We start from the raw sequence: 27,270 nt of genomic DNA on the forward strand, positions 1-27,270 counted from the left end.
CCGCTGGGGCGGAGGGGCCGCAATGCGGCACGGATGGCGAATGCCGGTGCGGCACGGCGGACCTGCGGGGCGGGGATCTCCGGACCGGCTCAGCTGCAGCGAGCCCGGAGCGGGCGGGCGGGCGCGGCCCCGCAACCCCCCACGCTCGAGCGCCGTCCCCGCCTCGCAGCGCACGGTACCGGCCCGGGTCGCACACAGCGCATGCGCCGTCCGCTCGGGGCCGGGAATCGCGGCGCGCTCCCCGCCCGTTCCCCTCGTGCGCAGGCGCCGCGCGGCCCCGTGGTGTCGCGCTTCCGGTGTGCGCAGCGTGCAGGCGCGCTGAAGGCGGAAGCGCTGGGATTGGCTGGCGCGGCAGGCGGCGCGCGATTGGTCGGTTCGAAGCGCGGCGGCGCGATGGCGGTGGAGGCTGAGCTGCCGCGCGTTGTGGCGGAGTGGCGGCTGCGGGACGTCCGTGAGGGTGAGAGGGTGGCAGTGGGGTAATGGCTGAGGGCCGGGGCGGCCGTGCAGGGGGAAAGGAGAGCGATGTGAGGTTGGATAACACCGTGAGGGGAAAAGGGAAGGGGTGGCGGTGGCGTCTGAGGACGATGTGTGCGGCCTTCGGACCTCAGTGAGCACTGGGGGATGGCGTTGGGGGGTTATGGGGTTGGTACTCTCTGCTACCGCTCCGTGTGGCTGCTGTGCTCTCCGCTTGTTTGAAGTGTTTGCCTGCTTATCTGCTTATCTGATTTGCTTAAACCCGTTTTTCTCCCAGTGTGGGTGAGCACGGTCTGGGACCTGGATTTCACAGAGACGGAACCGTTGGATCCCCGCATTGAAGAGGAGATCACAGAGGATGGGCTGGGCGCCTTCAGCTCTCTGTACCAGGCGCTTGCACCGTTTGCCACTGGGGACGACAAGAGCAGAGGGGTGAGGTGGATGGATGGCAGTGGGCTGTGCTGCTCAGCAGAGGCTCTGTACCTTTTTATTGCTCAGTTTGCCCTGTCTTGAATCTCACAGCAATATTCTACCATCAGCCTCTCATCTGACATACTCACTGGAATGTTTTAGATGGAGCCTCTTTGTGTGTTAAAATATATATACAAACACAATTTACTGAAATAGTGATGGGAAGGTTCAGCCTCTACAGCCATACCACCAACACCTGCCTCTGATGTTGGGAGCCAGCATAAGAAAATAGGAGGTGTTATTTTTGGGGCAGCCCTTTTCTGCAGTTGGTTACAATAGAGCATGAGAAAGCATTCTGTGCGTCCTTTACCTGAATTTCTTATATTCTGCCTGTGCATTCTAACACGTGTGTGTAATAGAAATGCTGAGTCACAGCTTGAAGCAGTGATGGAGCACCTGGTGGGAAGGCAGGGCCAACCCAGGGGAGCTCAAGTGCATGCAGTGTATCTGAGTGACGAGAAGGGATGGAGCCAGGATCCACCCCTTCCCAGACCTCATTTTAAGGGTTAGCTGTAGAGGCAAGGGGGTTTCTATAGAGATTCTTGCCTACCTGATGCCTTCCAATGGTAAGCAAATATTTTTCCTTTGTTTCTATATCCACAGCTGCTCATTTGGGCTTGTTCTCATTTGCTGCAGCCCAAGCTGCTATTATTGCTGTGCATCACATGGAAGGTGATTTTCATACGGTTTGGCTTATTTAAGAGAAGTTTATTTAATTTTTTTTTAATTAGTCTGTTCCCTGGATAAACGCTTTTCTTGCAGTCAGTGTTGTACCTTTTTAATTAAGGTTTTTTCCTTTGCGGATATCCTTGTAGAGAGGTGTGTTATTATTGGGTTTCTTACTGTTGTTCTTGTATTTTGTTTTAGAATATCTGGCGTTTGTTTGTTGAAAACAACCTCTCTCGTAACGCCCTTGTGGCTGTGTGGCACCACTTTGTCCAAGCAGGCCTGAATAAAAGAGCCAATGCACAACAGAGGGTTTATGCTCTCCATGCAGCTGGGTTGTACTTCTTACTGCTTGAAATTCCAGGTGAGTGAAGGGATTCACCTCCTTATTGTTGAATAAAGCATCGTTTGTTCTTGGAAGGGGTTAATACTCTTTGTGTCCAGAAGATTGCTCACGTTTCCTTTTCTGGACAGGCAGTATAGCTCATCAGATGTTCCATGATGTGATGTTTGATAAATGTCTTCAAACCCTGACAAAATGCTGGCCTCAGGGACAAAATCTGATGAGGAAGAGGAAGAAGGTGCATGCTGAAAGCTCTCAGACCAATGCAAGAAGAAACAGAAGAAAAGGAATGGCAAACAGGAATGGCACCTCCAGTGTAAGATGTTTGTGTAATCTTCAGATACAGATCTCTATTAGCAAGCAAATCATTGGCAAGCTATTTCAGTTCTAGGTCAGTGTAATGCTTCTCCTTGCTTTTTCAGCCCTTTTTTTTCCTCTTACCCTTTTATTCAGCTGTTGATCTCTGCTCTCAATCCCCTACCTATTATTAGGAATTTCTAGAGGTGTGATGATTCAACATCAGCTGCGGTTCTTTGGCTGCTGACTAATAGAACAATAAAGCTTGTATATCTGTGATGTGCTGTTAGACAGTTCAGTAGCAGAGGGAAAAACTAATTGGTATCATCTTCAAGAAACTCAACAAGGTTACAAGTAGCAGCTGAGTTTCCTTACTGCTGGGGTGTTGAGGGCTAAGTGCTGTGTTTAGCTGTACTCAGCTGACAATTCTGGTGTTTGTAGGGTTGTTTTTCCAAGTGGCACTGAGGATTTCACATCAGAAATCCTGAGAGAACAGGCAAGGGAAGTACGGAGCAGATAGCATGGCAATCACTGTGGGATGGATTTCCAGGTGTCAGATTAGAACTGAGGTGGCAGTCTCTGGTTCTGAAGGACTTTATGTTTTAAATTCTTTGCAGTGAGAATAAGCTCTGCTGGAACTTTCTTGTATCCAACCTCCATCCTGTTGTCTGTTTTGCTGTTACTAAGTGTGTTTCACTAACCTGAAGAAAAAGATTGAGAGTTTTGGATATGAAGTATTGCAGGACCTAGCCTGGGAATTCTGGGAAGCACTAAAATGTGTGAGAGAGATCAGTCAGTGCTGTGGGATGGGGTGATTCTGTTTCTCTTACTACCAATACAGATGGAAGAGGTATTTGAAGAGGAGGAGGAAGAGGATCATGAGAACGTTTACTTTTCAACAGATGATCTTCTGCAAATTCGCAAAGCAATCTTCCTTCTTTTACAAAACTTCTTAAGGTTTCTACCAAAGTTCTCCCTAAAAGAAAAACCTCAGTGCTTCCAGAACTGCCTGCAGGTAATGAGATTCCTTGAGCAGAACGTTGTGTCCCCCAGCACAAACAGGCAGTGCAGAACACTGGATGGCCACAGAACGTGGGCAGTGCTGCCTTTCATGAGCTGCCCCCCCAAATATTGCTGTCTGTGAAGCTCAGGCAGGTTGTCTGCTCTGTGGCTGTCCCTCATGCTTAGCATTTGCTGGCTACTGCAAGCAGGGCAGTTAGTGTTCCTTTATAAGGTATCAATCCTCCCTGTAGCTGGAGGAGAGATGCAAAGTATTGAGCCTGCAGGCTTTGGAGCCTGCTTATGTTCTGCTTTGACTGAGGGGCCGTGGTTTCAAAGCTAGAAAGGCTCACGTTCTCTGTTCTGGCATCCATGCAGACCTGCACAGCTTGTCCTCATGTGAATTAGCTAAGTTTGGCTTTCTTTCCTTGCAGACTTTTGTTGAAATGACAAACTTTGAGCCAGTGGAACGCGAGTTTGAGTTTTCAGCAACAATGTGAGCAATTGATTCTGACTGTTTAAACATTGCTTTAAAAAGTAAAGCCCTCAATGCTTGGGTTGTTATTATCTTGCTTATACCAAAATGAAAGCATTGATTTCTTTTACTTGAGATAATTAGGATGTGTTCCACCTAGCTAACAGTAAACAACATTTAGTGAATATTGAATGTTTTCCAGTCAGTGACCACATGTAGCTGTAGTAGATGTTTCTCACGTGACAGATGAAGATATCTCTGCCTTCCTCTGTTTAGGAACATTACTCGTGCCAAGTATGTTCCTGAGCTGGCCTACCATGGACTGTGGTTATTGTGTTCACCTCTACACGGCACAGAAAATGAGGTAAAATTTGGGCCACATCTTTTAGGGTTCTCACTGCTTTATTGAAAAGCAGATGTTTCTTTCATCCTCTGCACGTTGTTTGGCTTGCATGTTTTTATTTTACATGATATTTACATTTCTGTGTGTATGTTTGCTGGGTCAGTGACAAGATGCTTTTTTCTACCCCCATGCTTATTTCTTTGGCTTGCTGGATGATGCATTTCACATGCATTATGTTCTGTGCTTTAATGACTCTTGCCAAGTGAATCGAAAACAAAGGACAGCTGCAGAGGCATTGGATCTCAGATTCTTAATACAGAGAGTTCCAAGGTACTGCCTTTGCCTGAAGTTTTCTGGTTTCCTGCTAGGTGGAGCTCCAGCACTGTTGGCTGGTGTGCAGTGGCTTTGCATTGTGCAGTGAAGCACGGTGGGAAGCAGGGAAGTGTTCTGCTCAGATAATTATAAGCAGGACTGATGCTAATTCAGAGAATGCTGTCGTCATGCAGCATCCAGTTCTACCAGAAATCTGTCTGCAGCTTTACATTTTTATTTTGTTAAATTATCAAGCACGCTGTGTCATCTCCTGCTTATCTGTGTGCTGCTCTTAGGAGATGGAGCTTTTGAACTGTGGGTGTGACTGTGCTGCTGTGCTTTGGAATCAGCATAATCCCATCTGAACTAGTTTTAAGCTAGCGAGCCAGGGTGCTGTTGGCCATCTAGTCAAGAAATCCTGGAGCTGAGTACATGCTAACCTGGTATACTTGTAGCTGCCCAGCCTGGAAGCCTGTGTGTTTCAACCACCTCTGTTTCTCAGTGCAGCTTCTCAGAATGGTTTACATTTGTAGTATAAAGAAGATCCAATAGCTCCTCTTTCAGACCTGCTGCATCTTCCCCGTCTCTCCTGTTAGGCTGCTCAGTGAGTGTCAGGATGATGAGGCTGTGGTCCCTGAAGTGCAGCAGGGAGGAAACTCCCAACATTCACATGCATGTGGTGGTAAAACACACTAGGAAAGATAAAACACACTAGGAAAGATGTTTCTTGTATTATTGGTCCTCCCTGTGTTATTTCACCAGAGGTCAGGTGCTATTGTTGGGTTCAGAGTTATTTCATAAACATGGCTAAGAGTGCTTATCTATCTGCTCTGCTCAAGATAGATGAAGATCCATCTTGCTGCTGAAGGTGAACCTGAAGGTAACCTTTTCCTTCCAGATTCTTCGCTGTGTCTTCCAACGAATCCTCAGTGTCATTCTAATGGTGCAAGGTGGTGCAGGTTCCAGGCACGCGGTCCTTGCAATCACATCAGCTGTGATCAGTGCCAGGAATCAGGCTGTAAAATTCATCAGGTGAAGTACAAAGCTCTGGCACTACCCTTCCTGGGTAGGTCTGCTTTTTCTTCTGGCTGCCTTTGCTTTACACTTTGGTTGATGAAGGGATGAGACAAACTGAGAATGACTTTGATGTTGTTTGCACGATTAAGGTTTAATTAAAATTCCTTTAATGTAAGTTTACTGAACTTGTTGTTGGAGGGGAAATAAGGAGCTGCTAGACAGTGAATTGACAGTGAGTGGAGGGGACGTACCTTCTGTGTTGTGCTTTCTGTTAGCATGCAGGTCACTTCTCTTTGGCTCTTTGCTGCCTCTTGCTTAAGGATATGTGTTGCCTTTGTTTGTTATTCTCCCGTGCGAGGATCCACGTTGTTCAAAAACACATTTTGTGTAGAGATCCCCAGACAGTGTTCAGTAAGATTGAGAATAAAGCAGCTTTTCATATTGCCCTCTACTTGTAGAAAAGTATTGGAAGAAATGTTTTCTGTCTGAAATGTCAGGTCAGTGCAGAAGGTAAGGTCTGCTCTCTGACCGTGTCTCCTACACCAGCACTCATTACTCCTGAATATGCCCTCTGCCTGACTTTCAAAATGCATTTCAAAAGGAATGCCCTACGCTTGATTTTTTTTGCTCTGTTATAAAAACAGCCTTACTTAAATGTGCTTGGCTTTTTTTTCCTGTGCAGTTCAGTAGTAGAGGAGCTGAAGGAAGCTGCCTTTCCTGTTCTTCGAATATTACTGCAGCACATCTGTACCAAGGTATGCTAAGTTTTGGTGCATGTTGGGCTGAAGAACTTTGGTGTGAATACATTGCAGTACGTGTAATAATTAAGAAATCTGTTTCCATGGTGTTTTATAAGGAAAGGAAAAGATTTTCCTTGTTGTTAAACGTATTAACAGCTTGATTGCGCTACATCCTGCAAGCATGCCGACACTGCCCACCTCAGTTAGAATTAGTTGTGTCCCACTTCTGACCTTTCCAAACTGTGCAGTTGCTTTCAACCCTCTTACTAGGGGAAAATGAGGATTATGAGAGCTCTGTACTGCCATGTAGAAGCACTGCTTCTGGATTTAATCAAGCTCCACCTTTGCTTTGGGGAATTTGTGCTGCCTGTGGTGAGCGCTGAAGCAGTGACCAAGGAAGTTGGGATTGTTGTCCCAGTGCTTGCTGGATGTGCCACACTGCCCCATTACATAAATATTTCTCTTCAGACCTATACACCCTCTGGCTTCTGGGACAGTGTTGGAATATCACAGTGCAAACCGCTTTTGGTTTCCAGGTCCCAGATAAAGCTGATTATCGCACGTATGCTGCGCAGGCCTTGGTGAATTTGCTGAATAAACTCCCATCTATGGAGTTTGCTGACTTCATTGCTTGGCTTTATAAATACTCACTCCACACAAAAGTAAGTACATCTTAATATCCCAGACTTTAGCCACAGTAATACTTTGGAGATGGCAAGCTTAGAATCAGCCCTGAACAGGGCTGTAATTGCTAGCTAGAGGCAGGTAGGCTGAGTAGGTAATACCTGTGTCTGTTTTACACACTAACAAAATGCCTTGTGTGCTTATTTTTTTTCAGATTTCTTACAGAGTGTTTGCACTTGATGTAGCTTTAGCTTTGTTGGATTTGCCTGAGAGAAACCTGGACTCCTCCGTGTCGCTGGATCACCAGAGGTTTCTGAAGCACAAGTTCTTAGTGCAGGTCATGGTGTTTGGCCGCTGCTCAGACAGAGCACCTGTAGTTCGTAGCAAAGCTCTGAGCAGTTTTGCCCACTGTCTGGAAATGAAAGCTGCTGCTACTTTGGATAGTATACAGGACTTGTTACAAAGTAAGCACTATCAGTAAATTACATGGTTGAAATATTTCTTGATGTGTCTGGGGAATAATTCCTGGGAGATTGTAGAACTGGTGGTCAGGATCTGTAATACCTGCACAGAGCACCCTTGGTGTTTGCCATAAAGGGAAGTAATAGATGTGTCTTACTTGTAGCCTTACATCTGGAAGGTGCTCATTTTGTGTACGTGTTCTAAATAGATTACTCCATGAGATACTTTTGATGGGTGTTTACTGAACACTGAAATTGTACGATTAAAAAAAGTTAATTTTTGACTGAGGGTTGATTAAATCCTGAGTTGCCTTTTGCCTCTGCTAAATTCGTTTCTTTGTGATTGGCATTCTGCACTCCCTTGGGTTCGGTAGAGGCCAGATGGCACAGTTCAGAAGCGTGCACACAGCATCGTGTGGTTGGATGACTTGCCTGCAAAAAAAACAAAAAACAACCCTAAAAATCAGAGTGACAGAATATGCTGAATGAGAACGATTCATTTAATTTCTTTTTTAATTTCTTCTTGGCAGGCTATGAGCACGCAGCCTTGGAAGCAAACACAAACAGCGCGAGTTTGATGCTCAGTGAAGGTGTGGAGTCATTTTCTTATGATAAGTCTCAGGCTTTTCTTGGCATGCTGTTTGCTAAAAATATGTGTACCCATAAAACGTGGGGCATGCGTGAAGCTCTGTTTAATGGTGAATCACATTGAGTGAATGCATGCCTTTTTTATTCTTCAGCTTTTAACTTCTCTTCCAGTTTTGTCCAGTCATCCACTGAAGACCTTACCAACTTTCAAAACGATTGAGCTGACCAACAGCAGCAGTGCTGCCATGGTGGATGGTAGGTGATAAATTACACCAGCCTTTCACGTAGCTTTTCAGAACTTGAACTAAAATCATATTTTCTGAAATCTGTTCACTGCCCATTTCTCAAAGAGCAGAGATTTGTTTTGTACAGCTATTTGAAAAAAAAAAAAATAGGTGATGAAGGGGTGGAAGTTCTTGCTATACAGAAATGCTATTCCCACTTAAATTTGGAAAATACATTTAATTGTGAAATACTGGTGTTCATTTGTACTAATGTGGTAGCAATACTCATGGCAAAGCAGATAATTTATGCTTTCCCAAAAGGATGGTAATTGATGTGGGATGTAGTGCTTGTAACTCCATAGATTTAAGGGTAATTAAACCTCTTGCTTCAATGCACAAAGAACGGATATATTTTCACTGCGTAGAACACAGCACCTTTGTCTGGCACTGTTATGCAGGGAAGCATTTAATGCTCTGCAGCACCAGGTATTGGCTGATGTTAAAAGCAAAGTGTGAGGTTAAATGGGCTGACGTGATGTCAGTCTGCTAGCTCTAATTTCTTAATGGCATGAAATCAGCACAGAAGTTGGCTTTCGTGGCTGTGATCTTTCATAGAATTCCTCTTCTATGTGGAGGCCTCACATTCAGGCCTCTGTCAGCATCTTCCTCTCAGTTGTTGCTATTCACCTCTCTTGAACTGCTGACAATTCAATTTACTGCTTAGCTCACATCCTGCCTCTGTGTCTTTGTTACATTTCTCATGCTGCTCTTCGTGTGGGATCTCTCCATATCTTCATGAACCAGGCTCCTGTCTTCTCTATTGAAAGCTTTCTTTCAAAACATTTTGCTGATAAATTTCATTAATCTGCTCTCTAAGATAGAAATATCCTTCAGGCCACTAAAGGTATTGTGTATTCCCTGTTCAGTTGCAGACTCTGTGTGGCAGAGGATGCCTGGTTTTGTATCTGATACCCAGCTGAGCGTACGCTTGGCACTTGGCAAAACAAATTAAGCAAAGGATTGGATCAGAAAGGGCTGTCTGAGGCTCAAGAGGATAGCTGCAAAACAGGCTTCTCAGAGCCAGTCAAGGTGCATTAGCAAAGCTGTCTGGCACACGCTTACTTGGCTTCTGCCTGTGCTAATTTTGCACTTCTATGAAGACCAAACAGCTCGTATTTTAGAAGCAAAATAAATCTTCGCTGAGGATATTCAGGACTTGCTAAATGCACCAGGGTAAAGATAAGAAGGGTAGGGATAATCTGCAGGGTGAAGTATATTCTACAGAATATGCAGTGCCTGTCAGCCTATAAACACTCTATTCCCTTGCTAGTTCTCAGCCATTTAGAACTCAGCATTTATTTGTTTGGTTGTTTTTATTCCTATGCCACTATGCATAGAAATCCATGACAGTTGGCCAAAGTTGATCATTTTAGCAGATTTGGTCACCTTCACAAGAGCAGTGTGACTGTTTTCTTGGCAGCATCTTGCAAAGAAAAGGTTGTGTCTTTTTCCGTCAAGCTATTCTCAGGAGTAAGATGCAGTTGCAGTTACCTGTCTGTTAAGAAAGCACCAGTCATGCAGATTAAAATCCCTTGGCTTCCTTTGGTTTAAAAAAAAAAAGCCTACTCTAGACCCTCTGTTTATTGGTTCCTAATGACTAATGCTTTCTCTTAATGGCAGCATGGTGGCTCTCCAGATGAATCTCTCAAAGAAACAGATTTCTGAATTTGGGAGTTCAAAACGTTCTTAGGAAATTTCCAACTTTGAAGGTAGCCTGGTACCTTTTACATACAGAAATAAATGAATTGGAAGCTACAGATCATTTTTGCTGTATCAAATGATTTGGGGTATCGCTTGATTTTGTGCTATGTCCTGTGATTTGTTGTCAAGATGACAGAACTTGGATTTTCCTTCCCCTGTCAGAATGGCAGCTGCAAAGGAGAACCTGCATTCTTTCTGTTTGTTGTTGTGCTTTCAGTCTTTTTCTCTTGCTCCTGAAAGTAACAAACTGAGCACTGCAAAGCGTGCAAGGGGAGCTCAGGGTGGGTGTTCTAACTTCTTTTTATCCTGGGTTTGCATAGGAAAGGAAATCATGGCCCTACTGAGACTGAGAGCTGGGGATGAGAAAACCACTGTGAGGAAATCTGCTCTCCAGGTATGGTGTTCTTTGCATGATTTCTTGTTCTGCGTGGTTACACAGAATGCCACTGGAACAAATAATTAAGCTGTAGTACTGCAGTGAATTGTATGCAAGTTTGCCCAGCTGTAGCTTCTTGCTATTCCCACTGAGTGCATTCAGTCCTTAAAAAGGTCATTTTTCTAGTTCTTGATAAGTAAATAATGCAAGGAAGAAAAAGTGTTTGAGTACTCTTCTGCTGGCATTCACTTATTCCATCATTTAGAAAAAGAGCCTCTTTCCAAATGTCAGTAGGTATTTAACTGAAGTGACTTCCTTATAAACTGAGGTTTAAGAGGTGCTTTGTTTGTTTCCACCTTGTTAGCAAAGAGTTTGGGCTGTAGCTGGCATCATTCTGAGGAATGCATTGCTTTCCTTCTTGCTTAACTTCTTTAATTGAGAGGTGAACTTTAAAAGGGATCTTCTTCAATGTGAACTTCACTGTTTTATAGAATACAGGTCTGTTGTTGACTGCCTCTCCCCCAGTTAGTTCTTTCCCCTCGTTTTCCCCTCCAGGTCAAATCACAATGAGAACACTTCAGGTTAAGGGTTCCTACTGTTTTGTTGTGAGGTTTTCAACCCTTTTCCCTCTTATTGGCAGGTGAAAGATGTAGGTCATAACAAGAGAAACGTTGGCTTCAAAGGGGAATTGCAGTATTGACTCAATGCAGAGTTTTCTTATACAATCTGAATGACTGATAAGATGTTCTCTTAGCATTCTGTACCAAGTTCTGCCCAGTACTTAGAAATTATTAATGTTATGTATCTCACTGAAAGGGAAACGTTCTATTCCCTGTTGACTTCAATTAGAGATGAATTTATTTTTGATTCATTACCTGGCGCTCCTGGCCTGTGTTCCCAACAAACTTATGCTCCCTTCTGACTTGCAGGTTTTTACAAACATCCTGAAGCACAAAGCAATCCCTTGCACTGCAGAAGATTTGTCCACTCTGCAGGACCGCTGCAGGGACCCCGCTGTGTCTGTGCGGAAGCAGGCCTTGCAGTCTGTGACAGAGCTCCTCGAGGTGAGGAAAAGAGCAACACCAATTCTCACCCAGTCCTGACGTAGCTGAAGTGTAGGTTAAGAGGATGGGGACACAGCAAATCACTTGTTCATTCCCCACATTTCATTTTATGGCTGTGTTTAATTCTATATCTTTTTATTATCTTTTGACTGGGAAGCCATCACTTGCACATACTTGCCATTTATGTGGGATGCTTTCAACTACTGGAAACACTTTTTTTTTCCTGCCTGTTGATTTATGTGTCATGGAAGCGATGTTTATGTTGCTGTCCTTGTGAAATGTAAAAACCTGAGTCACTTTGCTGAGATACAGCATGCTGATGATGGCATTGTAATGTTTTTCCTTCTTTTCTATTTATTCTCAAAGGTTTGGTAACTTAGTCACGGAGCATAAGGTTTGTATTAATCAAAACTCTGGTTTTAGTGTTAAATCATCTGCAGTACAGTTTTATTGTGATACACTCATAATTATTTATAGGGTTTCAAAACTAAGTGTTGCAGTACTTTAGCCCAGGCAGTTTGGTCATAGATACAACCTGTACTTTCTGCTGCCAGGGAAATGTGTTCTCTTGGTTCATGTGCTGCCACATCATGCCACTGCCTAATTGTAATTTATTTTACAAGTTAATAGTGACTCTATAGATGGTTTCTAGGTTTTTGTTGATCTTACCTGTGCTTACAGGCTCACATCATGACTAAAGGATGTTTCTAACACTGTGTTTCTCTCAGGCTCAGTACGATGATGTCCTGGTGCACAAGGCATGGTTGACTGGAGTTGTGCCTGTTGTGATGGACTCTGAAAGCTCTGTTCAAGAAAAGGCCTTGGAATGCCTTGATCAGATTTTGTTGCAGCACATAAAGCATTACAGTAAATTCAGGAGGGAAGACATAAAGCAGGTGCTGGCATGGGATCTCCTGACGTTGCTGACTTCAGAAAGCCAGGAGCTGAGGCAAGTGTGGCTGTCCTTCCTTGTGGGCTCCTCTGGCATTTCCAAAACACTCCTTTGTCCAGTAGATCTTTGTTGCCTTTATTATCTTAGCATTCGTGGACAAAATCCAGATTATTTTATTAAACTTTTAATCCTATTAGAACATGCAGCTTTTCCTTTACAGTAGGAAATGGCTTAGTGACCGGAGGACTAAGATACAAGCATGGGCTTAAGTTCTCAGCTTTCCCATCCTCTGTGTGACCACAGAACAATGAGTGTCACAGTTTAAATGCACGTGCCACCTATTGTACTGGGGCAAAAACCTGAATTTATGGGTGTGTTTTTTTTTCTAAGCTATTTGCACTCAAAGCAGACCATGAAAGTGCACGTTCCTCTAGAGATGGCAGCTGTCATGCTGTGAACTGCCTGTGTTGCTCTGCCAGTTCCTAGGACAGAGGAGCTGTCAAACATACACATCAGCAGTTGGTGAGAAGAGTGCAGTTGTGCTTTGTGTTGAGTGTTTTGATTTGCTGCTCTTGTTACCTGTGCAGTCTCCCTGAACTCTGGTGTTCATACACAGGAATGTCACTTGCTATTCTTGATGTGCTGGTAGCAGCAGGAATGTTAAATGGAGGTGTTCTGATGACAGAAGTAAGAGAGGCTATAGAAGGAGAGGAGATCTCTTATTAATTCTGATGTACAATATGTTACTTATGACAAATGGAATGATTCTGTCTGATTGCAGAATGTTGTGGGATGGAGCAGAAGAAATGGACTGATACAGTATGACAAGGACGCAACATTGATTAAAGACAGTTGTGTGTTTATTAGTCAACAGGGCATAATGGCTCAGAAATAGAAGATGAGATACTGGTTGTGCTGCCTTGCCAATCTGTAAAACTGTCAGCATTCTAATTTAGGCTATTTTATGACACAGTTTGAAGATTCATGGTACCTTTACTTCGTGATCTCGGAGTACCTTGCAGCTTGATGTATCTTAGAATAAATCTGTCACTGTGGGTATAAATCTGTCATTCCAGCTATGGGTAGTTAGAGTTAAACAGAAGAATGCAACTGGTGCTGTCCCATTAAGGATGTTAAATAAAAACTGCTAGAAAGTCTTTGGTACAGGTCTTTAGTTGTTGAAGTATCTTGATTTGTTCTGATACTGGTTCCTCTGTCTGATAAACATATTCACTCCAGGTCTGTAGTGCATCAGGATTGATCTGCACTGCAGCCATCAGAGCTGCTAACAGAAAGAGTGACGGCAATAAAACCCGTGGCAGAAATCCTGGTGTATTCTGAATAGAAGGAAAGTGAAGTGATGGCAGCCTTGTGCTTCACTGTCCATCCTGGACAGATGTGGGATTTTGCTAGTGGTGTCCAAGACCTCAAGAGTTTTGTTCACTCCTTGTTTATCTTTTTTCTTGTAGCTGTTATATGAACAAAGCTTTTCATATTTGGTCCCGGCAGAATAAATTCTCCTCTACTTTCATCAATAACGTGATGTCTCATGTGGAAACAGAGCATGCTGTGCCAGCTTGGATGTTGCTTGCTAAGGTGGCAAGTTCTTCACCCAAGCTGGATTACTCCAAGGTCATCGAGTCCTGGTACACTGTCAGCAGGTATGTGTGTGCTTTGAGCTCCCCTATTCTGCAGGGAAGAGGTGGAGGTAAAGATGAGCGAGTGAGCACTATCTGTCCTGCCATAGACACAGTGCTGCTCAGATCGACATTCTTTATTCGAGCAACCACGTTCTGCAGGTAGGAGGCAAGCAATAACCCCCAGATTTGTGCAGCCATCAAGCCTTACGCTGAGCTTTTTGAGTTTTCGTTTGGTTTGATAAGTCTGCCTTGATAGAACATAACCAAGATGCATGGGTTTTTCTGCTGTGGTTGGTTATTTTCCAAAGCATAAATTTTTGTCTGCTCTGCTGTTTTCCAGGCAACAGAACACGAGCAGTAATACTACAGGACACGTACTGTCTGTCATCAGTCATGTTGCAAAGCACCTCCCTAGGAGCACCTGTGAGAGGCTGATTGGTGAGTGGCCCTGAGAAACTGCACAGTGGAAGGCACAGTTCACTTTTGTCTCCCATCTAAGAGTTATTCTCCATGGAGGGTTGCTTGGCCTACAAAACCCCCATGTTGTGTGTCATCTCCTTTTCAGATAACATCAAGCACTGGCTGAAGGAGTTTCAGTGTCCCCTGGAGGTGATCAGCTCAGCTGTGGAATCTCTGCAGAAGCTCTGCTGTGCCTATGCAGGTGTCCCAAAGAAGACACAGGTGTGACTTAAAATGCTTCTTTTAAAATAGTTTGTTTCACACATGTAAGGACTGAGACCTGAAGGCAGCTTCTGTCTCCAGCCTGTTGGTTGGTTGTCTCACTAAGCACAGAGGATCCAGCTCCAGCCACTCAAGTTTGTTCTACTTAGCTGCCTTACTTGGTGTGCTGCAGTTTTGCTGGAGAGCCTCCTGTAGCTGGGGATGAATTTGTAAGAGTTCTTTCCTCAGAGGCTTTGTTTAACAGCTGAAATAGCTTGTGCTGACCTTCTGTCAACTTGCAGCATTCCTAAAGCAGACCTTCACTATCAGCAAATCCTAAGGCTTGCTCCACTTGAAAGCTATAAGCTCAGGTTATTCTACATCAGAGCTGGTGCAGAAATCTGTATTTTTCTAGGCCCCTTTTAATGGGCCCAAGCCCAGAGTTAGTAGCACATCATATGCATGTAAAGATTTTAAATTGGGGATTTATGTGTGGAGATGGTAAACAGAACATAGTCAAGATGTTAATAAAGTGCCTAATTAATTTTATTATGGAACAGGAACTGCTCAACCAAGTGTTTGGAGACTTAATATCCACTTGTGAAAGTTATATTTCAAATATCGTTCTCAAAGAGGATGGAGCAGAGCAACTGCAGGAAGATCTCTTGGTAAGTTTGGTTCCCCTTTGTGGGCTGGTGAAAGGATGAGCAGGTTCTCAAAATGAGGGGTCTGTGAAGTTCATGGCAGTAACTGTTACACAGGAAAATCCTGATGTAGGTGCTTGTGTATGGCAATGGAGTCTTGACTCTATTGGCCTGGAAGCATTCAGCAGTTTGATATCTTAAAAATAGCTCTAAGGATGTGGTGGCCCCTGTATTTTCAGTAAAATGAGGCTTTTTCCTTTGCTTTTCCACTCATGCTCTTTATGAAGTACTTCAGAAAGTAAGTCTGTAAGATGTGTAGGAAACATCAAGGTTTATTTTAATGTTATTAGTATACTGGGGGGAGGCTTAGTGTGTTAAACACACACAATATTTGCTTCAGAGCTTCACTTTTTGTTTGTTAGCTGCTGTCTGCTTGAAAGGACAGAGGGAATTGTAAGTTGTTCTTGGAGATGTAACCATGCTGACTCCTGCTGACACAATTTGCAGCCCAGCTGTGGCCTTCAGTCTGCAGTGTTGCTTTCTCTTTCTGTAGGTGAGGCACCTCTTCCTCCTGGGTGAGGCTGCACAGCTGTGTCCAGCCAGAGTGGAGAAACGCATCTTTCTTTTGATCCAATCCATTCTGGCTTCTTCTGAACAACGTGAGGCTCTTTCCCTTCTGCCTTTAATTTTCCTTTTATGAACGATGCTGTTTCCCAAAAAGCATGTTTTCCTTCCTGACCCGTTCCTTCTTAGTGTCTCCTCCTCCTGATGGTGAGGAAATGCCAGCTTCTCAGCCACTGTCTCAGTTCAGAGGATCAGCCATGCCTCCAGTGATCAGAGCTCATGCATTCATTACTCTTGGTAAGTGCTGTCCTGCAACAAAAGATTGCTCTTATGTCCCTTTCCCACCCTTCTTGTTTGCTCTCTGCTTCAAGTTCTGTTCAAAAGCCATGTCAGCTCTACCAGATAGATGCAGCACTCAGTGTTTTGTTTTGCTTCTGTTTGCAGCGTTCAGCAATGCAAATATCCATGGTAACAAGTTGCACAAACCATAAAAGTCTATGAGACTGTTTTTCAAGTCTGTTAATGCATTTTTCCTATATAGTATTCTTCAGATATATGTGCTGTCCTTGTACTCAGAATTGGTTGCTGTCTAGCTGAGAGATCTTCCAATTTGTAGTAGGGTGCTCAAGAGAGGATGAAGAAAACCTGATACTTTTGGTGCAGAGTAGATCAGAATTTCTATATGTAGTTACCTTTTCTCCTTAGTATGAATGACCAAATTTCTTTGTGATGGAAACCTGGTCAAATCTGCAATTCCAGTATAAAAAAAAAGTGCTCAGTGAAGCTTTGGGTATTATAGCTCTGCTGTAGATATGAGCAAATCTCCTATCTGTTGCAGATAGACAGAATCATTCTTTCCTTAACTGCTTTGGGAACTTTAGTACTTCTTGGACTGAGCTTAAAAAGTTGGGAAGAAGTGATGTTAGAATGCAGGCTATTTTATTTTAAGTTGGTTTAGTAATGCTCTTAGAGGTGGGTGTCTCCCTGCGATGCCTATGACAGCTGGGGCTGTTCTTTTTAGCTGCTTTGAATAATACCCTGTACACAGGAATAGTTCACTGTGAGGGAGGGAGTTTGGCATAGAGACCCACACTATAGGTCTAAAAAGAGTTTGGAAGAGCTCCTTGGAGTATAATTTCTTTGAGAGGTTGTGCAGATTGCTCGTCAAGTTTCAGCATATGTTTCATGTTTATTCACCTGTTTACTCCAATTCTTCTCTTGGCTCATGTCGGACTCGGGGTTAGGAAGAATACATTCACAGCACTGACAGCCTCATCCCTATCTCACAGGTAAATTGTGTTTGCAGCACGAGGATCTGGCCAAGAAGTGCATTGCAGCTCTGGCTCGAGAGCTGGAGGTGTCCCAGGACGTGGCTGTGCGCAACAACGTGGTCATCGTCATGTGCGACCTCTGCGTCCGCTACACCACCATGGTGGACAGATACATCCCCAACATCTCCTTGTGCCTGAAGGACCCACATCCCTTCATTCGGAAGCAGACGCTGATTCTGATTACCAACCTTCTGCAGGTAAACAGAGGTGCTCTTCTGTTGTGCTGAGCACTGACCAAGAGGTTATTGCTTATAGCTTGATTCTAGAGCGTAGCTGCAGAGTGTCTTAACTTGTGAAGGCTTCAAGCGTGCATTTTGTTGCTTTCTCTCAAGGTGGGCAAAAATCAATGACACTTAGCACAGCTGGATAACAAGATTACTTTTATCCACTGGTTATCTCTTTTTCTTATCTTGGTTTCTGTGACTTCCCTTCCATTTTGCTCCCATATGAACGAATGTACCGAGCATCGCAGCACCTTTTTCCTCTCTTTGCTTATTGTTTTAAAGTTGTGAAAGTGGAGAGGCTGACAATATTTGCCCCTCCAGTGTTCATGTGAAGCCAAACAAAGCAGATTCAGAGTGTGCTTGGCTCTGAAAACAGTGTTGAAGAGCATCTGTGCCTTTGGCACTGGAAAGCAGATTTTTCTTGCTTCTCCTTTTTTATTGGCCTGTCTGGTGAACCTGGATGCTGTGTGCTTATTCTGCTTCAAGCATCTCCTAGAACTGTATTTTTTGAGGTTTATTTTCTGTACACAGCTGTGAAGTTGTATAGCTTGTTTATTTCTCAATGTATATTCTGGCAGGCTCCATCAGGTACTGCCCTGGCTGCTCTGTGAAGATTCACACGAGTTTTTCCTGGTTCAGGCTAACTTATCACCTGCCCTTTTATTTTAGGAAGAGTTTGTGAAATGGAAGGACTGTCTCTTTTTCCGTTTCATTAGTGTCTTGGTGGATCCAAATCCAGATATTGCCAGGTAAAATACTCATCTGTAAAGTACTGAAGGTGTTGAAGGTATTTATGCCTTGCCTTACAAAGCTTTCTGCCACATTCTGTAGTACTTTGACGTAGCAGAAGAATTGTATAAACTGATCAGAAGTACACATTCATGAGGTTTTTGTATGTTTCAAAGTCTCAAGCTGCTTTGTTTTGTGGGAAACATGAGGCACTTTCCTCCAAGGATGGAAGATGGTGTTGATACTGGATGCAAATGAGCCTTGGACAACTTTCCCTTATTTCTGCCTGGAACATCCAAACTGAAGTTTGGTCTTTCCAGGGCTGTCAACCCATCATTGCTTACAGGTGCACGTTCACACCTGCTCTTCTCTTTTTTAGTATGCAAAAATGTCTTTCCAGTAGGTGGTGGCATTGCAACATCTTGTTCCTTGAATTCTAGCTGTGGAACACACTGCTATTTCATTGGTAGCTTTTTTTCTTTGCATCTGCATTCAGAGGCTGTATCTACATAAAAGTACTTTCTTCAAGCCTGAGATTGACTTTCACCTCCTGCCAGACTTTTGGTGATTAACTTTTTGCAAAGTGCTGTGTTTCAGTGACTTTACTCATAAAGGTAATGAAAACACTGTGCCTGCATTCGAGTTCAAATTTATTTCTGTCTCTGTTTTAATGGCAGTAAGTGAGTAGTACTGTGGATGCTGGAAAGTGCTATTTTCTTGAATGAAAGAGTTTGAGGTCAGTAAGCTAGGATTGTTGTTCAAACCCAGGTATAACAGGGCAGGAATTAAATGGGGTGTTGAGGGAGACGTGGGAGTGGAGAGCTCCTCCTGTAGTGCTTGTGACCCACTGCTGTGTTTCAGGGGTGACTTCTAGAAGCTGCCTAGTAAGTTCTTCTTCCTTTCTAGGTTTGCAGAGTTCTGCTTGGTGCATCTCTTGCTGAAGAGGAATCCAGTGATGTTCTCCCAGCACTTCATCGAGTGCATCTTCCATTTCAATAGCTATGAGAAGCATGAGAAGTACAACAGGTTCCCACAGAGCGAGAGGTCAGCTGAGCACATTTCTCCCTCCTTAGTGCTGAATGGTGGCCATGCAGCCTTTGGTAACAGAAGGCATTTGTGGCACTTAATGTTGTGTATGCAGTGTGGGAAAACAGCTCAAAGAGATGGTGCTGAATTAAGTGTTCTGCTTTCTCTATGAGACTTCTGGGAGAACTTCTGCATGTAATTTGTGGGAGCGTGTGGTATCTTAGCACATTTATGGGTCTTGAAAGTGACGTGCAGATATTCCTTGTTGATTCTGAGTCTTACTATTTCTGTGAGATTGCATAATGTGACTCAACCATGTGAAATGCCTTTCTCTACTACAGGGCAAAGAGTCTCTTCTCTCTGAGGGGAAAAGATAACAAGGAGAAAAGGATGCATATCTACAAGTTCCTGCTGGACCACTTTACAGATGAACAGAGGTTCAGCATTACGACGAAGATCAGCCACAGTGTCCTGGGTAGGGGCCACCTTTGGGCAAACATCTTGTGTCTATTTAGAAAACAAAACCATAAGGCTGCAAGTCCTATGGTTGTTATCTTTCTGTCTTTCCTGGCACTGGTTTTTCCATTAAAGTGATTTTTTTCTCCTTCCCTGCCTGTTCCAGCATGCTTTGTGGATGGGGTCCTTCCATTGGACATGGAAGCCAGTGAGCTGCTCTCAGATACCTTTGCTATCCTTAGCTGCAAAGAAATCAAGCTGTCAACAATGAGATCAAAACCTGATGAGGAGATTCAGCCTGATGAAGATGAAATGGCAATGGCTAATGCTGTCATGCAGGCAGCACAAAAAAAGCTCATCTCACAGGTGAATGGCACTTGGGTCTGGGTGGGGAGAGGACTGTCCACAGTGCTGAGAGGGCTTTGAGCTTTCTGTGTTGGGAAGACTTGTCAAGCATTATTGGAGTAATGTAATGGTGCCAAGGACATACAGTACATGTGAGTTGTTATTCAGGCTCTGTCTGTAGATTCACTCTGCCCTGAGGGCATGTATGGAAGCGCTGTGTATTGCAAAAACAAGATGTTAAGGCTAGATTTGTAGCAGCCTGTTGTACTTGAAGGGTCAGTTGGGCTGATCAGAAATGCATTTCCTGTTTAAAAAAATAAAAAGCACAAAACAAACAGCTTTAATTTGTTTAAATTTGTTCTCCAATCTCCTATTGTTAAAGCATCTGAGCCTAAATGGTTCCTGGTGCACCTTTAGACAATTTGCTTTCAGTGTGCAGATGGGCTCAGTGATACCTCTTGAAAGACTTCCATTTAGGTTAAAAGCCTAACCTGCATGCTTGTAGTATAAAAGTGGGCTTAATTGTGGTAATTCCTATGCTATGAAGCAGTAATTTCTTTCACTTAGGCCATTAATCTAACAATGGAGTGATTTCTCCTTTATTGTGTCTTGTAACTGTTTGTGCCTTGTTTAAACAAAGGTTCAGAAGAGGAATTTCATAGAGAACATCATCCCAATAATCACTGAGCTGAAATCCTTGATGGAGCGGAAGAAGATCCCAGCTCTTAGGGACCTTATGAACTACTTACGGGTGAGGAGAAGTGTTCTCTTGTTGTTCTTTTTCTCCTCTTAACTTAATGTGTTAGGTACATAACCAGTAATGGAAGGAACAGCCTTCTTAGAAGGAAATTTGGAAGGCATAGGATGTTGTGACACTGCCACTGTGTTAAATAAAGCAGGAGGTGGAGGGATTTTAGATTCAGATCTCACAGTGTGTTACGTGTGAGCCTCCTCATGGAATGTGGGCAGAAAGCTTGAATGCTGGAAAGGTTTTTCATGTTCTGAAGTACAGATTGGAATTTAAACTCTTAATCTGTTAAAAACACCTCTGCTCTACCAACTGGTATTTCCTTTAGCGCTTAAAGCAGCTGTGGTCTGAATGGAGGCATGAATCAGTAGTCAGGAGAGACTTCTGAAAGGGTTTAAATATTCTTTATTGCTGCAGGAAATGATGCAAGACTACCGAAATGAAATTAAAGAGTTCTTTGCTGTGGACAAGCAGCTGGCAGCAGAACTGGAGTATGATATGAAGAAGTATGAAGAGCAGCTGGACAAGGAGAAGTCAGACCAAGAGCAAATCTCAGCACCACAGGCAGAGGTTGGTGGGGCCATTAACTCTGTAAGCCTTCTGTCCACTCTGCAAAAGTCTGTGTACAAAAGTTTGTGCACAAACAACACCCAGATTCCTTACATATGGATGTTGTAATGTTCTCATACTTCTGTGCATTTGCTGACAGAGGCTTTGGTTTCGAAGTCATTTAATATTAGAAAAACTGCAAACAACACGTGTTTGCCAAAGACAAGTAACAAACAATTAGTGTAAAAAGAATTCAATTGAAAGGGAAGGATGAGTCTAATTCTCCACTGTCTGTGCTTACATGCTGTATCTCTCTGTTTCCAGAGTGATAAAGATGATAAATGGGTCAAAAAGAAAAGGGTTTATTTTGGCTGATTTTATACTTAAATGGAATGGAAACTTTATTTCTGTGCTAGGCATGCAGATCTCTTTTTTAAGCCCAGTGTGCTTAGCTCGATTGTCCCAAATTATTTGAGATACATACCTTAAAATGAGATGACTTTTACCCTGGCAGCTCTTTTCTTTTTCTGCTGACCTAAAGAAGCACCTATATATAGACCTTTAAGCTAGAATATACATATCAAAACTTACTGTTTGCTGCTCGTTATAATTTTGGCCAGTGAATTCTTTCTCCCTGGTATCCATTTACGTCCATCATACAAAGGATTCAATCACACAACAAGCTGTTCTGTACGTCTCCTATCTAGAGTTGTCTGCACTTGTGTCTGTTTTTAGATCTGCTCTTTCCTTTCTTTCTGCAGCAGCCTCTATCTTTGGAGATGCCCTTACCTTCTGGTGCCCGGAGCGATAATGCCCAGTCCTCTGTGAGTGGGAGGCAGCTCTCATCCCCTGGATCACTTCCTTCCTCTGTGCCTTCTGAGTTTATTACACCTAGAGCTGATGTTCCAAAGCAGCCCTTATATGGTCACAGGTATGGGTTTCTGTTTATGTGTCACGTCATGCATTTCATCTGGGCTTGCAGCAATAAGTCACTTCAATGTTGCTGTCTGTCTCTTGCCCCGTAGGCCAGCATCCTTGAGCACACTTGCCATCTTGAACTCTGCCTGGAAAGCAGTAGAGGCCAGAAGCAAGCAACGCAGCAAGAGTGCTGGGGGGATTTTATCAGCTCAATCACTTCCACCAAGTACAGCTAACAGCAAGCAAGGTAGAAAGATTGCTGCAGACTTACTCAGTGTTGGCCTGGGTCTAGTTGACACAGCATGGTTGTTAGACCCATGAGGTCTCTGAACATTTCTATTCTTATTTTCTTGTTGTATGTAGCTTCTTTTCAAAGTGTGAATCAGCTGTCTACTGGAGCACACGTTCCTGTGGGGGGCCGTGCAATCAGCACACCAGAACGTAAGTAACCCAACAGAACCCTTTCCAAATTGGGCTGAGTGCTCCTTCTGTAAGAGAGGTAACAATGTGTGGCTTCCCTGAAGAGCAGAAAAAACTAGTCAGGATTAGCTATAGATCATGTACTTATCTAAATGGCTGTGGTAAATAAGAATTACTCTGAAACTGAAGATCTCATGGGAAAGGACACTGAAATATGGTTTTCATTTACACATCACAGGGTGTTACAGTATTGAATCAGTGCATGAAAACATTTTCAACAGCCCAGAATAACAACGAACCTACTGCCCTTTCTTCTTTTATCAACTGTGGATTGCTGAGAAGGCATGTTGTCCTTCTTTAGCAGGTTATGTTGCCCAAGCCGTGCAGGACTCTGTTGTCCCTTAATTCTCAAAGTGTAGCTTAGCACATCTAGACTGAATTACAGAACCCTGCTGTAGGGGGAAATACTCAGGGTTCAGTCCTTTTCAGCTGTACGACAGGAGATTCCTTTGTCCAAACAAAAGATCCCAGGTGAGTTGTGACCTGCTTCTGTCACTGGAGCAAGCAGTGAGCTGTGTCAATTGAGATCTGCTCAAGGAGGATTAATAACCTGCACAGTCATTTCTGAATGTTCTGCCCTAAGGAAGAGCTGAACTGAGCTTTAGAGAAGGAATGATGTGTTTTTCTACTCTGCTGTAGGCATTAAAGTGAAAATACATAATGATGAATCTCTAGTACACAAATTGTGAGTCTGCTGTGCTTATATCCACTGCAGCTGAATTGCCATCTCAGGAAAGTTGACCTTCAAAAGCTATGCTTTTCTGGTATGTTGTTTTTTCTGACAGCATTCTGCAGTCTTACAAATGAAGCTGAGTTTCAGCAGATTTCCTTCCTTTATGTCAGTTCATGGGCACACTGAACTCCTTTAGGTCTCTGTTTCTCATTACGTTGAACTCCCTCCCCTGCTCAGGAGTGAACTCCAATTAAGTTAGGAGCCCAAGTGAGTGTCTGACAGGTCAGCTGTCATCAGGCAGTGAATTTTCATGGGGCAGGGATGATCTGGAAACACAGGTATGAGTGTGTTGGTTTTTTTTTTGCCTGTGTCTGTGCAAATACCTGACCTGCATGCACACAGGAGAGCCAGCAGCACGTAGCCAATAAGGCAGTCAGCCGTGTGGCAGTCTGCAAATACCTGACATCCGCGAGCAGGCAGGAGCAAAGCAGTGGCAGTGATGTGCATCCACTGGAAAATCTGGCCCTTCTCCTTCCTGTGTGCTCCAGTGTTTGGCTCCATTTGTCTGTCTCGATGTTTCTCCTCGCTGACTGAACAGCAGGCAATGATCTTTGTGCAAAAAAAAAACTAGGGTATGTTTTTAGAGAGCAGAAATCTTTAATTGCCATATCTCTGTCTGGAAGCTTGCATGGCTGTTTCTCTTAAGCGTAAGCACCATATGGCATGCAAGGAGGAAGAATGTTAATCTGCAGTGGCACTAAGGCTGAATTCCTACTTAGTTTCAAGGCAGCATGCATCCTTTGGTGGAGAGACAAACTGCATGAAGCAGAATCATCACTTCAGTTGGTTGTGTTGAACCATCTGCATGGTGCTGCTGGGTCTTGCAGGCTGACAGACAATCAAAAGGAAGCTTTTTTTTTTCCCCCAGGTGCATTGTTCTAAAACTGTTGGAGATGGAGCTCTTTGTAAATCATTTGTACTTGAGGAAAACAGCTGTCTCTTTATCTTACTCAACTGTTCTGTCAGTCTGTCCTTCCTGTCTGTCACCTCCTTATCTCTCCTGCTGGTTACTTTGAGAATGGCTGAGTGGGTCTGGACAAGTGTGCATTTATTCACTGTGATACATAAATGCATGTTTTGAAGATAATACCTTTCTTTGATTGCAAGGGAAGCCTCACTTGACGGCAGCTCTTTAGCAGAGTTTCCATTTCCTACCCAATAAAGCATTTTCTACTGTAATTCCTTGTGAAGGTTTCTGGGAAACAGGAGCATAAAACAGAGAGCTGAGAGAAGAAAAATCTGAATACTGTGACATCTCTCCTGAGATAAATGACAGGAGAGTGACGGCTCACAAGTATGGGCTGTTCAGGCGAGCTAAATTCTACCTAGTTTCCCTGTCAAGTGATTCCTTGTCTGGCTGCAGACAGTTCCTCTTGGAAGGGCTGTTCAAATCCTTTGTCATTTTTCAGGGGCCCCACGCTCTGCCCTGACTGGGCCACACAACTAGTCTGACTGTGGTGCTGAGGGCAGTTCATGAGGTGCTGTGATGGTGGATGATGGCTCTAGCATCTAGCACAGGACAAGGAGGTGCCCCAGCGAGGTCCCACATGTAAATTGATTTCCTCCATACACAGGGAAGGCTGTAATTCAGGAGTATGAACCTGATGTGCACAGATGGGCATGTTGTTTGGAGGGGCACTGAGATCTGCTGAGTTGGAAAAGAGAGATGCTTTGATTGACTACTTGCAGTTAACTGGATATACCTATTCTATGTAACACCTGAGTGTTACACTGCAGCACATCTTCCCTCTGGCTGAGTCACAGGCAACTCATGTGTTGTTTTTTCTTTCAGAGACCATTAATGACTTGACTTTTGGTGCTGGGGTCAGTTACATCAGCTTGACACACACACCTGGTTCTGCTCAAGGCAAGTTACCCGTGTTTCTAGTTCAAGGAGGGTAAAAACACAAATCTGTGGCATTTTAAAAATATGAAAACGTGTGCATTATTTGCAGAGAATAAAGAGGCTGAGGAGCAGCCGGGGGACATTATCTGTTTGACATCACCAGAGAAACTGTAAGTTCCATCTAGCTCTGAAACAGTGACCACAGTGAGAAGGAATGCTAGAGCTTCAAAATAAATGGTGACTTTGTTTCTTCCTAGGCCATCCGTGCCACGGGAGTGGAAAGTAGAATCTCCAGCAAGGAGAAAAAGCAGTCGGAACGGCCCTCTGAGGCGCTCCCGGTGGAGAACTCCTCTGAAAACAGAAAACTGATCCTTTCAGTGAACTTTTGTACAGAATCTTCATCATGTTTTGGGAAATGTTGTCTTTTTGCTCTGTAATGACAAATCACTGTGCACAAGTGACCTTCCTCGCCTGTTTTTGTTCAGATCTCACATGTCTGGAGTATGGATGTGCAAAGTCTGCGTTAACATGTATATTATAAGCTGCTGCTGCTGTTGGCAAAGCTCAGTGAAGTGAGGAAGTGAGAAAGCTCTAGTATTAAGGGAGGCTTGCAATTCATTCACAGGATGTATAATTTGTCCATTTGGAAAAGTAAAAGCAATGTACAAGCCTAGCAATAAATGCATTTATCGCAGCGTGCAGGAAATTGAATGGCTGGGCTTATTCACTCAGTCCCTCATTGGTGATGAGGGTGTACTTGGTGATACACTCAAACTGCTTTAATTTGAACAAAGGTAGAACAGCTTGTCACTGCCACACCCCTAGATCTGGTAATTGCATGCTACATCACCTCTTATTTGTTGTGCAAACTCCTATGCGTGTGAACAACCTTCATGTTCTTTTATACAGAACATTTCCATTCTTGAACTGTGCTATTTCCAATTATTAAGATTTTATGAAAATAAATGGTTATAGAATTAATTCCACCCACAACTTTTCCCTTCTTTTTGATACAAGTTATTAAAGCAGGATGTGAGTAACTTGCTAAAATCAAGGTGGGTAAGTCATATACGTGCATAGCTTTGTGCTCTGTCCAGAGACCTTGTTTATCAGAAATGTGCCTGGTGAATACTGGCTTCTGAATGCTCCTGCCTCCCTCTGATGCTATGTAAACCTAACTGAAATTTTCCAGTTGCTAATTTTTATTACAGGGCTCAGGCCCTGGATTTTGCTGCAACTGGAAAATGGGACCTGTTGTGTTTGTGCTGATTTCTGTTACCCAAAAGTAGATCACAGGACCACAGTTGCATTTTCTGCACAAATGGAAACAAGGAGGCTGAGCATCTCTGTGCCACAGCCCTTCCAGAAGCACTTACCTTCTGCACTGGAATCTCCTTGTTTGCCCTCACCTTCCTTATTTTATTTTAAAGAACAGAGAAGCCTTCAAGTGAGGTTAAACTTTATTCTCAAAATCAAAGTAAAAACCTGAGAACAGGAGACGTGGAATGGCTTTGGCTTGAGCAATGGTTAATTATGGCATTGTTTATTTATTTTGTTCCCCTCCATTGAAGTATTACTTAACTGCTTTACATATTATCTTACTCAGATTCCAATTTTATTTCCTAATTTGTAGCTTTTGCTCTGTCCCAGAGCAGCATGAAGATCAGCCCTGTGAGCTCTGATCAGTCTCCTATAGAAAGAATCAAGGACCAAGAACTGATGACCAGTAATGTTGCCTTGGACCTCCTGCAGCCCAACTCGAGTGAGTGCTCTGAGAGAACACTTCTCTTCCCCTGAATTCAAAAGAGAAGCCAGCAATTAGATTATTTCTTTTAAAAACAAACACAGGAAAACCCACAGGAACGCTTTAGAGCTCGGTATTTATGTAAAACATTCTTGCAAAGTTAAACGTCATACATTAGTACAAACCTAAAAATTATTCACAATGATACAGGTTCCATCCATCAGATCTCATGAGCTGTGCTGGGGGATCGTCTCCCCTCCTCTCGTTAGAGATGCCACTGTCACATGGAAAGGTATAAGTTGTGATTCTTAGTTTGCAGGCTTCCCCCATGAAGGCTGCCTTTGGCTCGTAGCAAAACTGTAGATTGTACTCCCAGAGCTACCCCAGCTCAACCATTTACCTTCTCTTCCTCATTAAGAGTATCCTACAAGCAGCACAGAATGGTGGGTGTGCAGAAAGGAATGCTGTGCTCACTGCTGCTGTAATGACAAGGGGCAGCATGCAGC

The 27,270-nt window shown here is 43.5% G+C and overlaps 1 protein-coding gene across 1 annotated transcript; it reads left to right on the forward strand.

Moving 5' to 3' along the window:
• Positions 1–393: 393 nt before the first annotated feature.
• Positions 394–25,389, forward strand: NCAPD3 (non-SMC condensin II complex subunit D3; the record flags this gene model as incomplete). The annotated part of the gene is made up of 35 exons (XM_079545823.1): positions 394–457; positions 752–906; positions 1,813–1,979; positions 2,090–2,270; positions 3,093–3,266; positions 3,685–3,746; positions 4,002–4,089; positions 5,279–5,412; positions 6,080–6,152; positions 6,674–6,799; positions 6,976–7,225; positions 7,753–7,812; positions 7,982–8,065; positions 10,116–10,189; positions 11,101–11,235; positions 11,964–12,190; positions 13,597–13,788; positions 14,108–14,205; positions 14,333–14,448; positions 14,988–15,095; positions 15,625–15,730; positions 15,825–15,932; positions 16,925–17,163; positions 17,860–17,939; positions 18,826–18,963; positions 19,287–19,420; positions 19,568–19,767; positions 20,387–20,497; positions 20,912–21,064; positions 21,805–21,974; positions 22,069–22,208; positions 22,325–22,402; positions 24,967–25,041; positions 25,130–25,190; positions 25,278–25,389. 35 exons carry the CDS (start codon positions 394–396, stop codon positions 25,387–25,389), a joined length of 4,473 nt encoding a protein of 1,490 aa, XP_079401949.1.
• Between the last annotated feature and the right edge of the window lie 1,881 nt (positions 25,390–27,270).

The sequence above is a fragment of the Tetrao urogallus genome (assembly GCF_951394365.1).
Source record: "Tetrao urogallus genome assembly, chromosome: 22".
NCBI classification, from domain to species: domain Eukaryota; kingdom Metazoa; phylum Chordata; class Aves; order Galliformes; family Phasianidae; genus Tetrao; species Tetrao urogallus.